This window comes from Carassius auratus, chromosome 1 (genome assembly GCF_003368295.1).
Source record: "Carassius auratus strain Wakin chromosome 1, ASM336829v1, whole genome shotgun sequence".
In the NCBI taxonomy this organism is placed as follows: domain Eukaryota; kingdom Metazoa; phylum Chordata; class Actinopteri; order Cypriniformes; family Cyprinidae; genus Carassius; species Carassius auratus.
In genome coordinates this window covers 33,838,044-33,852,132 of record NC_039243.1, presented here as the reverse complement: position 1 = coordinate 33,852,132, position 14,089 = coordinate 33,838,044, and the positions used below count along the sequence as shown (strand labels likewise).

The 14,089-nt window shown below is 32.9% G+C and overlaps 1 protein-coding gene across 1 annotated transcript in view; it reads right to left on the bottom strand.

Annotated features, from left to right (window-relative positions):
• Window positions 1-14,089, bottom strand: part of LOC113108475 (transmembrane protein 131-like) — a 35,761-nt gene that overhangs the window by 17,679 nt on the left and 3,993 nt on the right. Inside the window, exons 3-6 of the mRNA XM_026271638.1 lie at window positions 14,002-14,042; window positions 5,313-5,384; window positions 1,064-1,187; window positions 847-963 (exon numbers count right to left, since the gene is read on the bottom strand). Of these exons, the coding sequence (XP_026127423.1) occupies window positions 847-963; window positions 1,064-1,187; window positions 5,313-5,384; window positions 14,002-14,042 (354 nt within the window). The remainder of the gene's footprint in view (window positions 1-846; window positions 964-1,063; window positions 1,188-5,312; window positions 5,385-14,001; window positions 14,043-14,089) is intronic.

Sequence of the window (14,089 nt, the reverse complement as noted above, 5' to 3'; positions counted from 1 at the left end):
TGATATATGAATAATGTCATACCAGTGTGTTCCTCAATCATTTAAATATTTTAATCAAATGTTTTATGCTTTAAAGCTTGAAGTTTAAATTGAGCTCATTATTAGATAAATCAGTCAACAATTTCTAAAGAAAAACCAGTCACTTTTGTGACACCTAATCGTTTGCTTTGAAGTACATTGTTACAATGTTGCAGTTTCTCATTTACTTCACTTTCACAAGAAAACTTTTGTAAAATAACAAAAAAGGTGGAAAATAATCGTTCATTCAAAGAAATGCTGATCTTTTTAACTTTCTGTTCATCTGAGAATCCTTCAAAATAAAGTGTATCAAGGTTTCCACAAAAAATACTGTTCAGCACAACTGTGATAATAACATTCAGCATTGATAATAATCAGAAATGTTTCTTGAGCAGTAAATCATCATATTATTCTGATTTCTGAAGATCATGTGACACTGAAGACTGGAGGAATACAGCTGCACATCACAGAAATAAATTACAGTACAACAGAGATTCAACAGAAAACAGATGTTTTACATTCTAATAATATTTTACATTTTTTTCCTGCATTTTTGATCAAATAAACACAGGTTCCTTACTTTAGAATTAGTAGCTGTTTACAAACTTGGCGTGGACATACAGTTTAGTTCATCTGGAATCAGTAACGGACTACAGTTTGTGAGTAATCTGTGATCTACACGCACTTCTGTGGGAATACCATTTAACAATCACTTCATGCTTCTGCACTGCTGCCAAGCTAAATAAACCTCTCCGAAGTATGAATCCCTCCCACGTCTCCGTAAGAGTGCCCCTCAGTCATATAAAGTGAGTGTGATGGGAAACTTGCCTGGTATGATATCAGCCCATGGGTTGAGGTGTTAATAAATAAAGTGATTTCTTCATTGCCCTCCACTGTGGGGAGGAAAATGATTTTAAAAGATGCTCCCCCTCCAGGTGGAATCACCTGTAACGTGAAATAAAACACTCTGAGCAAGAATGCTTTGATATGGGAGAATGAGAGTGATTCAAGTGTGGAGAGAGAGAGAGAGTGGGGTCATAGTTACCCTTCTGTGGAAGGAAGGCGTGTGGAAATGTCTGCTGGACGTAAACACAGAGAGCAGAGACACTGGGAGCTCTGGGCTGGGGTTGTGGATATGTACAGTTTCAGCTCTCGGCAGCCACAGCGGCCTACAGAAGACAAGAAGCATCATCATCAGTAACCCTCTGCTGCTGTTCGGGCATTTTAGACCAAAGAAATAAAATTGGGGAAAATGTTAAAAGTCAGTACTTCATTGGATTGATTCTAAACTTGGTGAATTCTAGGGTTGTCCTTTTTTTTTTATTTGAATTTAGAATATCCGTCGAAATTCCAATTAAAATACACATTCTAATGCAAGCTTTTAGGAGTGCGTTAATTATCTGCGATGATGATGTGTCAATGCATTTCAATGTTTTTGTTAGCATATATCCAGTTGAAGCCACTAGATTGAAGCGTTGTTAATTACAAATGTAAGAATCATTTTTGTAGAAGATGTTGTTTACGTTAAAATTCGAATCAGGCTGTTCACAAAGAACGCATATTTCACGCATTTTCTAACAGAGCTGCATTCGTGTCTCACACACAACAAAGCAGCAGCATGTTAATAAAGCAATGTAAAATTAATGACTTTACGGCGAGGTTTGTTTCCCATTCCACTGCAACTCGTGTTTTTAATTAAAAATGTACTGTGTGATTGGCTTTCCACCCTCTGTATTAAACTATGCATGCATGCTGTTTTGTTTATAGTTAAAAAACGTAATCATAATTGGTTTATAACACTTTTTTCCAAAGTTCGTCACGTTATCTTATGCTTTGAATAAAAGTGCATTAGTAATATTTTGCTCGATGCGCCCTCTTGTGGCCTCAGGAGAGAAGACAAAAGCTTTTCTTCACCCTAATGGAAATTATGCATTTTAAATTCAAATATAATTCGAATTCTTTGATAATATTTAAGTTAAAAAAAATTGAATTTAGTTTTTCAGCCAATATGTGATACTAAAAAAAATTGTTGACTTGATTCAAAAAAGCTAAATGCTCGTTTCGCTCTATTTATAACTTAAATACTGCTTTAATTAAATGTTTTTTTTATATTTTTAGTATTTTTTTACATTCTATGCCGAAAATAGTCCATAATTTATATATTAATATTAATAAACAACATAAAATACACTCAAAATGCAAGATATTAAAGAAAAAAAAACTATTGAAATTAATTGTAGTATATTCATTTCACAAAAAGAGGGTTAAAGCATGTCACTCTGAATGCAACTGTTGTGAAATGGAAAAAAAAACCAGATCTAAACGATGCTAATATGAAGTTTGTTGCCCTGTCTCCAGACTCTCACAGAGCCTACACTTCCCCAAACGAGAACAGTGTTACAACACTTCAGCAGAGACGAAAGTAAATGTCACTCTTAGCCACATACGTCTATTAAAAGACTCGGGCTGGCCTTTCAAAGCTGAATCTGACCACAAGCTTAGCAGCTCGGCTCTTTATCTTGCAATGTTCCTGTGGTCAAAGGTTTCGCTTCAAAAGAGGTGAGGAAACATCAGCACGTAAAACACGGCAGCCAATAAAACACCTAAATCTTAAGTTTTCATGTGTGTCCGACCAGACATGCTACAGCTTATTAAAGCTCAACACTGCTAAACAACAGACTACATTTAACAACTTGCCAGCTATTGGTTCTTTAAAGAAAGAATAGCATCCGAAAGCTTTATGGACAATTACTCAACTTTTAAAACATTGAAACTAGATATTAAAAGGTAGTAATAAAATGCATAAATAAAGAAAACAAGTGGACTGTTTAAATCACATTTAATTTACAATAGTGATGCATTGAACTTTCAGCCGAAACTGCAACTTGTGTTTAATTACCGCTTCTCCAATTAAGAGTTTGCACGTTTTTACACAATGCATATCAGCAAAAAATGATGCTAGTGAAGCAATATGTAAAATCGGAAATATCAAGAGTTAACTCGCGGCGAGAACTTTACCACGACCTGAGGACATTATAATCTGAACAGCATTGCAAGTTTGATGACCCAGTTTTCCAAATTTAATAACTGAAATGTTATTTTAGTATTTTAAATAAAAGAAAAAACATATATTTCATTTGTGGCATTTATGTAAACAAAACATTTTAATGCATCACAGAACAATTCATTTCAGTTTAATTCATAATATTACTAAGAAATATTATGGCAGAAATAATAATAATAATAGTAGATATAATAACTATTATTAATTAGGACATAATATTGATGAACATATATAACATGCAAACAAATAAATAAATAAAATTATATTGTTATTTGCTCATTTAGTCCTAATTGGATCAAAAATACCAAATTAAACTTCAACAATGGATGTGTGCATTGGATATTAGTCATAAAAACACAGAGATAGTGTGTGTATGTTTTTATATTATATTACATCTTACATATTATAAGATATGTAACCATTTAAACAATTTGTGCTACACATAGGATTTCATGCTAAATTTGGCATCACATGCATGACCATAAAAAGCTACAAGGTCACCGAGGTCAAGACCTTGGTAAATGTTTAATGTTAAAAAATAAAATTTGTTCTCTGAATAACTTATTTGCCTCAACTGTGTTGCCAGATCCAGCTGTTATACGTTTCTTTGGACATTTCTTTTCAACTTAATTTGAAATTTTAGAAAGTTGAAGTTAATTTTAGGGTAAGCGATATCTTTATCATATTAGCAAATAATTTCATAATTATTATTTTCCTTTTTTATAGAAATATCATGCAGTGCATCTGACAGTAATCAAAGGTTATTGGTTATTTGACAGTTTACTGCAGACATGATACAATATTCAGTAAGGCTAACACTAAAAATAAATAAATTATATTATCTGTCAGAAACATTATCAACACTATCAAAAACAGCAGCATTTAACACTAATACACAGATCTGAAGAACAAGCAGGTTACAGAGTGAAAAAAAAAAATGCAAAGACTATCCATGAAGATTTATATGCTATTTCATTCAACTATATGCTAAGTGTAATAAGTATTATTGCATAAATAATAAACAACTGATAAAATTATCCACCCCTAACCTATAGTAAAGTATTTTGATGCAATAAATATGGTATAATTTAAGTGTTCATCCCTCCAAAAACAGAGACATATATTTCACACACATCTACACGTCTATTGTGTATTTTAAAGAGTTTGGTGTATATAATGAGTTGTTTTTGTAGGGGTTATTATTGCACAATTCTTAACCCCAGCGAAGAGCTATTTTTCAAACCCTAACTATGGCCATGATCACATGTTAAAATGATTGCACACCTTTTTCTGTTACACTACTTATAATCGACCTGTGTGCACACGCTCTTACTTCGTATTTCAAGTTTGACAAGTGTTTAAATACACACTTCATGTTAAGACGAGCCTTCTGCACAACTGAAAACTTCAGATTATAACTGTTAAATTTAAATTATGTCCTGGTGAAAAATGTCGGGGATTCAAACTCTTTTCATATGAAATTTCTCTTCTTCATATTCAGCGTGACCTGAATCTTTAGATTTAACTACATGACTACATTCAAGTGATGAAAGAGCATTCTCTCAAGAGCATTCATGAAACGAGTGAAAGAGATTTAAAGAGACCTTTAAAAACTTTTTTTATTTATATAGAAATAACAATTTATATTATTAAGTTCAGAAAAGATGTTACACTTTATAAGCTTACACTGTAAAAAATTACCGTGATTTTAACGGTAAAAAACTGTGAAAATGCTACGGTAATTTTTTTTTTAAATGGTTAATGGTAAGTTCCCCTAATATATACGGTAAATAACTGTAATAGACATTTCAGACAATTTTACGGTAAAATTATGTTTTTGGAAGTGAAAAAAAAACCCTGTAAATAGACGTTCACAGAATTCCCTGCATTGCATTTTAGATTTTATGTTTTTCCTTTGAAATAACTAATGTTTCTTCTTAACCACCTGACTGTGATGGTTATCCGTGTCGATACAAAACAGATTTCAGAACTCCAATAGGTTGGTATATCAACATTACATTAGTTAAAGAAATACATTTTTTAATCGTAAATAGGACTGTGCAAAAAAAAATCGGTCAGGATCGCCAGGTTTTCTAAACAAAACCTGCCCAATTGCTTTTCAAAACTAGTTCAATCTAGATCAATTCTTTTTTAACAAACAAACTAAAAACATGCAGGTTATTGCATTTGCTGATATTGACTGTAAGATTTATAAAATATAATCACTTACTGTTGTCCGAAGTCCAGCGTGGCCGGCTGAAACTGGAGCGGTCTCCGAATCTCCTGCATATAAAATGAGGTGCTGAGGAGAGAAGAGAGAAATACATTTGCATGTCAAGCACATTGATGCTTTTTACATTAAAAATACTGAGAATCAAAACCACCAGGAAAGTTTAAGCGCTGCTCTCTGGGAGCCAGGGAATGAACAGAGCATACTTACTGAATGAGCAAAACATATGTGTCCCTGGAGCACAAAAGCAGTCTTAAGTCTCTGGGGTATATTTGTAGCAATAGCCAAAAATACATTGTATGGGTCAAAATTATCGATTTTTTTATATGCCAAAAATCATTAGGATATTAAGTAAAGATCATGTTCCATGAACATATTTTGTAAATTTCCTACCGTAAATATATCAAAACTGAATTTTTGATTAGTAATATGCATTGCTAAGAATTCATTTGAACAACTTTAAAGATGATTTTCTCAATATTTAGATTTTTTTGCTCCCTCAGATTCCAGATTTTCAAATAGTTGCATCTCAGCCAAATAATGTCTGATCCTAACAAACCACACATCAATGGAAAGATGAATTATTCAGCTTTTATTCAGATGATGTATAAATCTTGATTTTTGAAAAATGTACACTTAAGACTAGTTTTGTGGTCCAGGGTCACAAATAACAATATGTTGCCCATGTAATAATACATACTGTTCAGTTGAGATAGGATTTTAAAAAAATATTGCATTTGAGTATTTGGGCTCGTAAATAAAAACAACTAATATTTGAATATAACATCACCATTTCTGAACAATTAGACATGATTAAACATTAAACAACAATGTTCAACAACAATGTTACATTATATCTAGGTTTTCTATTTTTTAAGGTTTTCTTTTGGTTGAAAATGTGTGTAAACAAAAAAATATAATATCATATACAAACAGAAACTTAAAGGTAGTCACGGCAACCCGTCAAAATAAAAGTTTGGTTTAACTTGAATAATCTTAATCATGAAATTTATCACGGATTGTCTGTATTTACGGCACGCAATGCAATTGCAGTAAAATGTGCGTATTGTTTCGATTTTTTTTAATAATAATTTGAATATTCAACAATTTGTGCACAGCCTTAGGGAGAAATACTATGCAACCAAGCATTTTAAGCCCTATTTGTGTTAAATCAAGATCTCATTATGCAAAATCCTGGTTTAAATCAGTGTTAAGAACTAATTCTGGTGTTCTGTGCCCAGACTTTGCCCTGAGAAAACATTTTACTGGTTCGAAAAGGCAAAAAGGGAACCGACTTCATCACACAATGTCATCGCTTCACATGCATGAATGTTAATAAACCACACACAGTTTTGTTGGCAGTCCCAGTGAATGACTTCATTCCTCCTGAGAGACGCATGCCTGCATACTACACTTATTATGCTACAAGAAAATATCATGTGATTCAGTGTGAACATTCGAGAACAACTGAGAAAAGCTACGTGAGCTTTCATGAATAGAAAAAATAAGCAACGTGTAAGGTTGCACAATTTAGACATCAAAACCATGTAGCAAACACCAGAGAATCATAATCTAGGCTGCAACACAACAAGTGTGCAAAAGAGTGACAGGAAACTAAAAACAACAGGAAGTTAAAGTGGGCAGCAGGGCAAAGCAGAGCAAATTATTAACACCTCTCTATACTAAGAAGCAGGTGAACAGTGTGAATAAAGAGGTCTATGAAGTTATTCTGAGAAGTTTTGTTCAGCTGAGATGAATGTGTTTTGGGACTTTTGGGTGGTTGAAAATCATGACCTTGTGTTCAGTGAAATTAAAAGGTTAACTGTGATGCATACTGCTGCTAAAAGGTCTGGGATCAGTTAATGTTTTTAAAAATGTCTCTTCTGCTAATCTATGCTACATTTATCTGATCTAAAAATACATTAAAAACAGTAAAAATTGTGAAATATTATTCCAATTTCAACTAGCAGTTTTCTATGTGAATATCTGTTTAAACATAATTTATTTCAGTGATCAAAGCGTACTTATTTAGCATCATTACTCCAGTCATCAGGGTCACATAATCATCAGAAATCATTTTAATATGATGATTTGCCGCTCTAAAAATATTTATTATTATTATTATTATTTTTGAGGAAACCGTGATATGTTTATTTAAACTACAAATCTTTTGTAGCATTATTTTACTTGATCTAAATTTAACAGTTATGCATGTCAGAACTATTTCAAAATGTATAGAAATGTACTTTAAAAAAAAAATTGTACTGTTATTTAATTTACAGTAAAAAAAAAAAAAAAAAAAAATCCAGCTTTTCTTTACAGCTAATAATAGACATTTCTCACACTTTGTTGCCAATAGCATCACTTCCCATCACAAAAGAAAAAAAAATTGACGCTTGAAATGTAGTGCTCATTTCCTGTGTGTGGTGAAACAGGAAGTTGTAAGTAATTTGAATAATGCAGGGGTTAGGAGTGTAGAAATGACACTAATGTAGCTGATCTGAGTTCAGCTTTGCGTTTCAATGTTTCAAAGCCATTTGTGCTGTAACTTAGTGTAGGGATGTTCAATTCAACCGGTTAATTGTTAAGAATTTTGACTGATTAATACAATCAGTTAAACGGTTTAAAAAGCTATTTATTTATTTTCAGTAATTTATTGCTGCATGGTTCAAATATGCCATACATAAAAACCAATTGTGTGTTTTTTAGAAAGAGAAAAAAAAATTCGCAAAAAAGTAAAATTGTATTACTTAATTCAGAAATAGGCCTAATGCTGACTCTAAATGTTTACAAACATTATAAACACTGTAAACATAGCTCTCTCCACAACAAATCCATTCAATCAACAGTATTAAGAAATAACAAGAATTAAAAATATCAGCAGCTATAGCAATATAAACGACAAATGAAAACGAATTAATTTAGGCTAAAACCAAACTGAAACTAACGTTGGGTCTCTCATTCGACACAAAATAAAATGTTTCCATATTCCTATATATGAACGCCAAATTATTATTTATTATGTAAGCTGCTTCAGTCACATTCCAATAACTACGTAATACAACGAAATCACCGGGATTTTTCCTACTAACATTCACGATAAAAAAAATTGTGCTTTTGTAAAATAAACCTAAATGAAAATGGAATACCGCTTTCTGCTGTCTGTTTCCTTTCGTGCATACTAGGCTACTTGTTGCACAGTTTTACATTAATTTTCTTAACCTGTTAAATGTCACCCCGTCCCGTATACGGGACGCCTACGTTGACTATACTATATTACAATCAAATCTAATCTAATCTTGACAAACTATATATCGTTGGAAAGGTCTAAGACTCCCAAATATATATTTTACCAATATTTTTTGTTAAACATTATGTAGGAAAAGTAATAGATTAATTTATGACAAGAGTGCACCCTCAGAAATCTACATTACAAAAGGAGCTTTGACCTTTGTTTAAAAAAAAGACTTCCTCGTTGCCTTTTTCTCTATCACATTTTAGAAATCATCAGAAGTTATATATCACTTGAAAACATAAAATCTCAAAATTCATCCTTCAAAGCCCATTTTAAAATCAGACATTGCATTACCATGTAAATGGTACATCAAAATCATGTTACAAAATGTTTTCAGTCATGAATTATAAAATGTAGGTTTGTATCATGCACATTCATGTCTATCTTCAAAAACGTGAGTGACAGTTAACAGGTTAATGAATTCCCGGGAAACAAATGTTAGTGTTTTTAATGGGTCACAGACACTTAACTATCTTTTCTATTTAATTAAATAACTAATATTGTCGGTTAACGGTTAATAACCAGTTAACGAGCGCCAGTTGTCAGTTAGGAAAAAATAACTATCCCTAGATCAGTGTGAATATTATGGTCTGTTTGCGAGTCTTGTGATGAGCAGGGGGAGGAGCCAACACCCAAAGAAAAAAAAATAAGTAAGAAATGAGTCGAATCTTAATCCATTATCCGTCTTAATGAAAATCACAATCACAAAACTTTTTTATCATCTTTTTAAAAGATGAAATCACACCACATGCCCTCCCAGAACATTGGAAAAATGTGTTGTTTATATTTTGAACCAAATGCAGTGAATGTATGGAATATTTTTTACCATTTAAAGGGACAGTTCACTCAAAAATGAAAATTCTGTTATCAATTATTCACCTTTAAGTCATTCCAAACATGTATGAGTTTCTTCTGTGGAGTACAAAAGAAGATATTTTGAAGAATGTTTGTTGCTGGTCCCCATTGCCTTTGTTCATGTTCAAAATATCTTCTTCTGTGTTCAGCTGAAGAAAGGAAGTCATACAGGTTTGGATCAACATGAGGGTGAATAAAAGATGACAGAATTTTCATTTTTGGGTAAACTATCCCTTTACACTCTTCTGTCAGCACAGCAGTGTGTTTTCTAGTCATCCTTCTCGTTTTGGATGTTCTGCAAGTCAAATGTTTGTTCAAATGGATTGAACAAACATTCAATCAATTTCCAAAAAAAAAAAAAAGACGAAGAAAAAAAGAGAAAGTAATCTGCTGCTTTATATATTAATCAGATATTAGTCATTAAGACATAGGAAAAATGTATTAAAAATACATCCAGAAGTTATGTCGAGATTGAGATCCAAGGCAAAAAGTTTTTAATTAAAATATTTATTTATATATGCATTCTTATGTTTGTCAGTTGAGCTTTTGAAGACAAAAGCAAAACCATTCATCATTACATTTAGATTATATTCAACGTTAAACTTAAATTTTGTTGTCAGTTTTGATGGACTCCAATTTTATTGGTTGTAAGATTCAACGCTTTCGAATGAAGCAATACATTTGAACCAAAACTCAGTAACACTATGCAAAACCTGTTTCCAGCACTGAATAAAAAATAAATGCAATCTAGACTTTTTAATCCTCAAAATTGTGTGATACAAACTCGCAACTAAGGAGGTTCAGATGAGAGCTAAATTGATCATTTAAAAAAACATGTGTAGGAATTAACATTTTTCACTCTAATTCCTAGTAATGTTAACTAATAAATTCAAAGAAATGGTAAGTAATGCATTGAATCAGTGTTGCCAAGTCCACAGTTTTCCTGGATAATTGGGCTACTTTTAATATATTAGTCTGTGAGTTGAAGTGAACCACATTTGATAGCCAAATTCAACTAGAACACGACTGAGATAGTTTTTGCATAGCAGTTGGGTTGGTTTTGTACTGACCTGGCAACCCTATCACTGGCCCCAACCATGAAACTTGTATGCAAAAAAATTAATAAAAACAAAGCATTATCATGTGTGATAAACACGGTGAAACATCCTGAAAGCACTACAGGAAGTGCCCAAATGTTCTAAGATTTAAAACAGAGGACAAAGCAATCAAGAAGGATCTACAATTAGGCAACTTCATTAGAGTACTTCATTAAAGTGTCTTTACTTCACTGTGCTATTAATCTTGATGTGGATCTATTCACCAAAAACAATGTTCTGATCACTTGTAAATAAAAACCCAGACTAAATGTTAAGATGACTTCCTGAAATTCTGACAAAACTTCCTACATTTTTGTATTAATCTGTAAATCTGTAATGCACTCCATTACTGGTAGCGTGAGATTTCCACATTTCACAAATCATTTGACTGTTGTTTGAATCATTTTTGTATATATATATAGTCATATAGTATATAGTATTGCTTAATGCATTACACACACTTCCAATAGTGGACCACAAACATGCATAAATATGATTCATTGCAGGAGTTTATTACAATGCAAGCAATCCATGTCCTGCTACTGATGCAGTGCGTGTGTAATAGCATGCAACCTTGTCTTCTGTCCCATCTATGCACATTCTGTTGCTTAACACTGCATTAATGCTATCATAACGCCTCAATGCCTGCTGACGTTAAAACACCAGTAGAGTTATGCATTACAAGATAGCCTCCGCACAACCTATGCATTTACAGTGCACATATTTTATTTTTTAAAGATCAGTGTAAAAGATTTAGAAACTGAGTTTTAAAGCCTATAGTATAGCATGTTTTGGCTTTCATTTCTCTATTCTTGAGCCCGAAACAACCCTCAATGGCGCTGTTCTGCTCTCCCGCAAAAGACTGCTACACTGCTTCCATGAATTCACCAAAAGCGTGCTGCATGCATGTGTAGAAAGAGCATTCTGTTGCTCTCCAGGAACTGTACATAACAAGAAATATACAAAAAAAGTTTGACACATCCACTATTCAGCATGTTTATTAAGTATCTTGGCAAATGCTGATGAAGCTTAGAAAATGTGTCACTGTTTAACAAATTTACAAATGTTTAACTATATTTCAATCCTCGTAATTCCGTACATTTTCCCCAAGCCTGAAAACAGTTTTTAAAAGGGCGATCCAAGCCCACGTAAATATACTATATAAACAAATATACAAAGAATTTAATTTTTAAATTGTGCTCTCATACATTAGTTATTAGCCATAACAAAATATTATATTATATAGCTACATGAGTAGTACGACTGTGTCTATTGTATGACGGGTTGCTGGAGAGATTTATTCCAAATTTGTCACTTCTGCTCATTCAAAAACACACTTTGGACCAATCAGGGTGAAGCGGTCATCTCCGCTTCCTTGTTTTGGGTCACCCACAGCTTTATTTAAAAGTGCAATGCTTTCATATAAAATGTATTTAAATAAAATAACATACATAATGCACAATTGAGTCTGACACAAAATAAAAAAAACAGCATTCATTTCCTGCATTGAATGTTTTTTTAATAGACATTCAACATCCATGTAACTGCACTTTGCAGTTGATACAGGAAGTGATTCTTGTTGATGCTGCGGTGTTCAAAGCAGTCATTGTGCTTGGTGATAGTCTCTGATTAGGACTTAACCACAGAGCATGCTGTTACCCCGGGTCATGTCAAACCAATGAAGCGACAATGTGAACTATGAAACATCTGCTACGGGCCGACAGCAGAATGAGATTTACAGAGTTGGTGATGGGTAGCATGAGAGGAAGTGGCAAAGAGACATCGAAGAGGGGAAAACATAGAAAAAGTTCCAATGTGAGCAAAGTTTGCATGCACTGCCAGAAGATGCTTTTTTTTTAATATGATTAAATACACAAATATTCCACAGTTTATAGTGGCAATAACCCTCTCAAATCTGGCTTGGCTCAAGAGACTGCATATTTTTCATGCATTCACCAATTAATGAAGTCAACACATTCTTCTCCTGCTATTTAAGTGAAAAAATTTTACTCAAATCTCAACATTCGCGGTATTTGCTTCCATTTTTATGCAAATGGTATTCTGCATAAAAAAACGTTGCAAGGAAACATCAAGGTGTAAATGCAATTTCTAAAACGCATGCTGAGAAATTAAAAAAACTATACACTTGTGCATGCACTACAATGTACACATTTTCCAAGTAAATTCCAAGATAAACTGTCTGACATGCTTTTGCTTTTTATGAACCATAGAATTGTACTTAGTATGAATTATTTTTAAGGGTGGTGGATCAAATTACTAGTATATCCAGAAAAGGACTTGGTATTTTAACATTCAATAAAAGTCCCAAATGCTGCTGCTCCCAGACATAAGGTGCAAGTCTTTAAAATAGCCAGCAGCTACTTAAAAAATGCTGATCAATAAAGAATGAAATATAGAGCTAATCAGCATATTGGTTAAAGAAAATCATGTTTTTTGATGTGTGTAGTGTCTCCTAGAGGAGGCATATAAAAAAAAAAAAAAAGAGGACCTATTACAAAGCCCTGTGGCACTCCATACATCAATAGTGTTATATTTGATAGTTCCTTGCTTACACATTGGTGGCAGTCAGATTAATAACTTTCAGATTTTTAGCATATGTTTTGCCAATCGTTACTACATAGTCAGGTCTTTAGAGACCTAAAGAATCTAACACGGTTGGATCTCTGAACTTTTTTCCCAGTCACTAAGACTTTCCGCATCGACATCTGTATAATTCACATTGTAGTAGACACATGGGATAAAAAATATTTTTCAGTTTGTATAATTGCATACAAAAATGTACCTTTGTGTTTACACCAAGCCAAATCAATAATAGACAAGACGAAACATGTATAAAACTTGCAATTTAAATCCTTTGTACGTCGGTAATGTGTGCCAACTTTTTTTCTCATCTCCACTTACTCTCATATCTCATGTTACATGCTGCTCTTTTTCTTCTGGAATACACATGTGTTGCCTTGAAGCCTTTTGCTAAAATTTATATTTCTCCATAGAACTCACTGGAATTTAGTTTATAAGCTGCTGTTATTGATATCTTGCCACTGAAATGAAATTAATAAAACAATGTTTGTTGATCTTAGCTCATCTCAGGCACATGAATACAAATGTAGAGTAAACAGAAAGCTTATGTCCTCAGGGGGCTTAGTTTTCCATGCACTGTTGAAATAAAACAGTCTTCCCTTCAGATAAACGTTTGGGAGATGTACACAATAGACCACCAGAAACCTATGTGAGATACTAAACAGGTAAAACTTTTGTGTTTCATGTTTTGAACATGATCATTTAGCAAACTATGTTACATACAACAAATGTTTACAACAACATATTTTCACCAACCACACCTGAACAATTGTTATAAAGAAAAATGTCAAATATTCCAGGGAAGTCTAAAAGGGATTTTGGTTTAAAGATAAACTCTCACCTCTCCTCTCGAGGGACATTCTCACTGTGCTGCTCCTCTGCCTGGAAGAAAAAGGAAAAAATTGGTTCAGTTGGTAACAGCACTATTA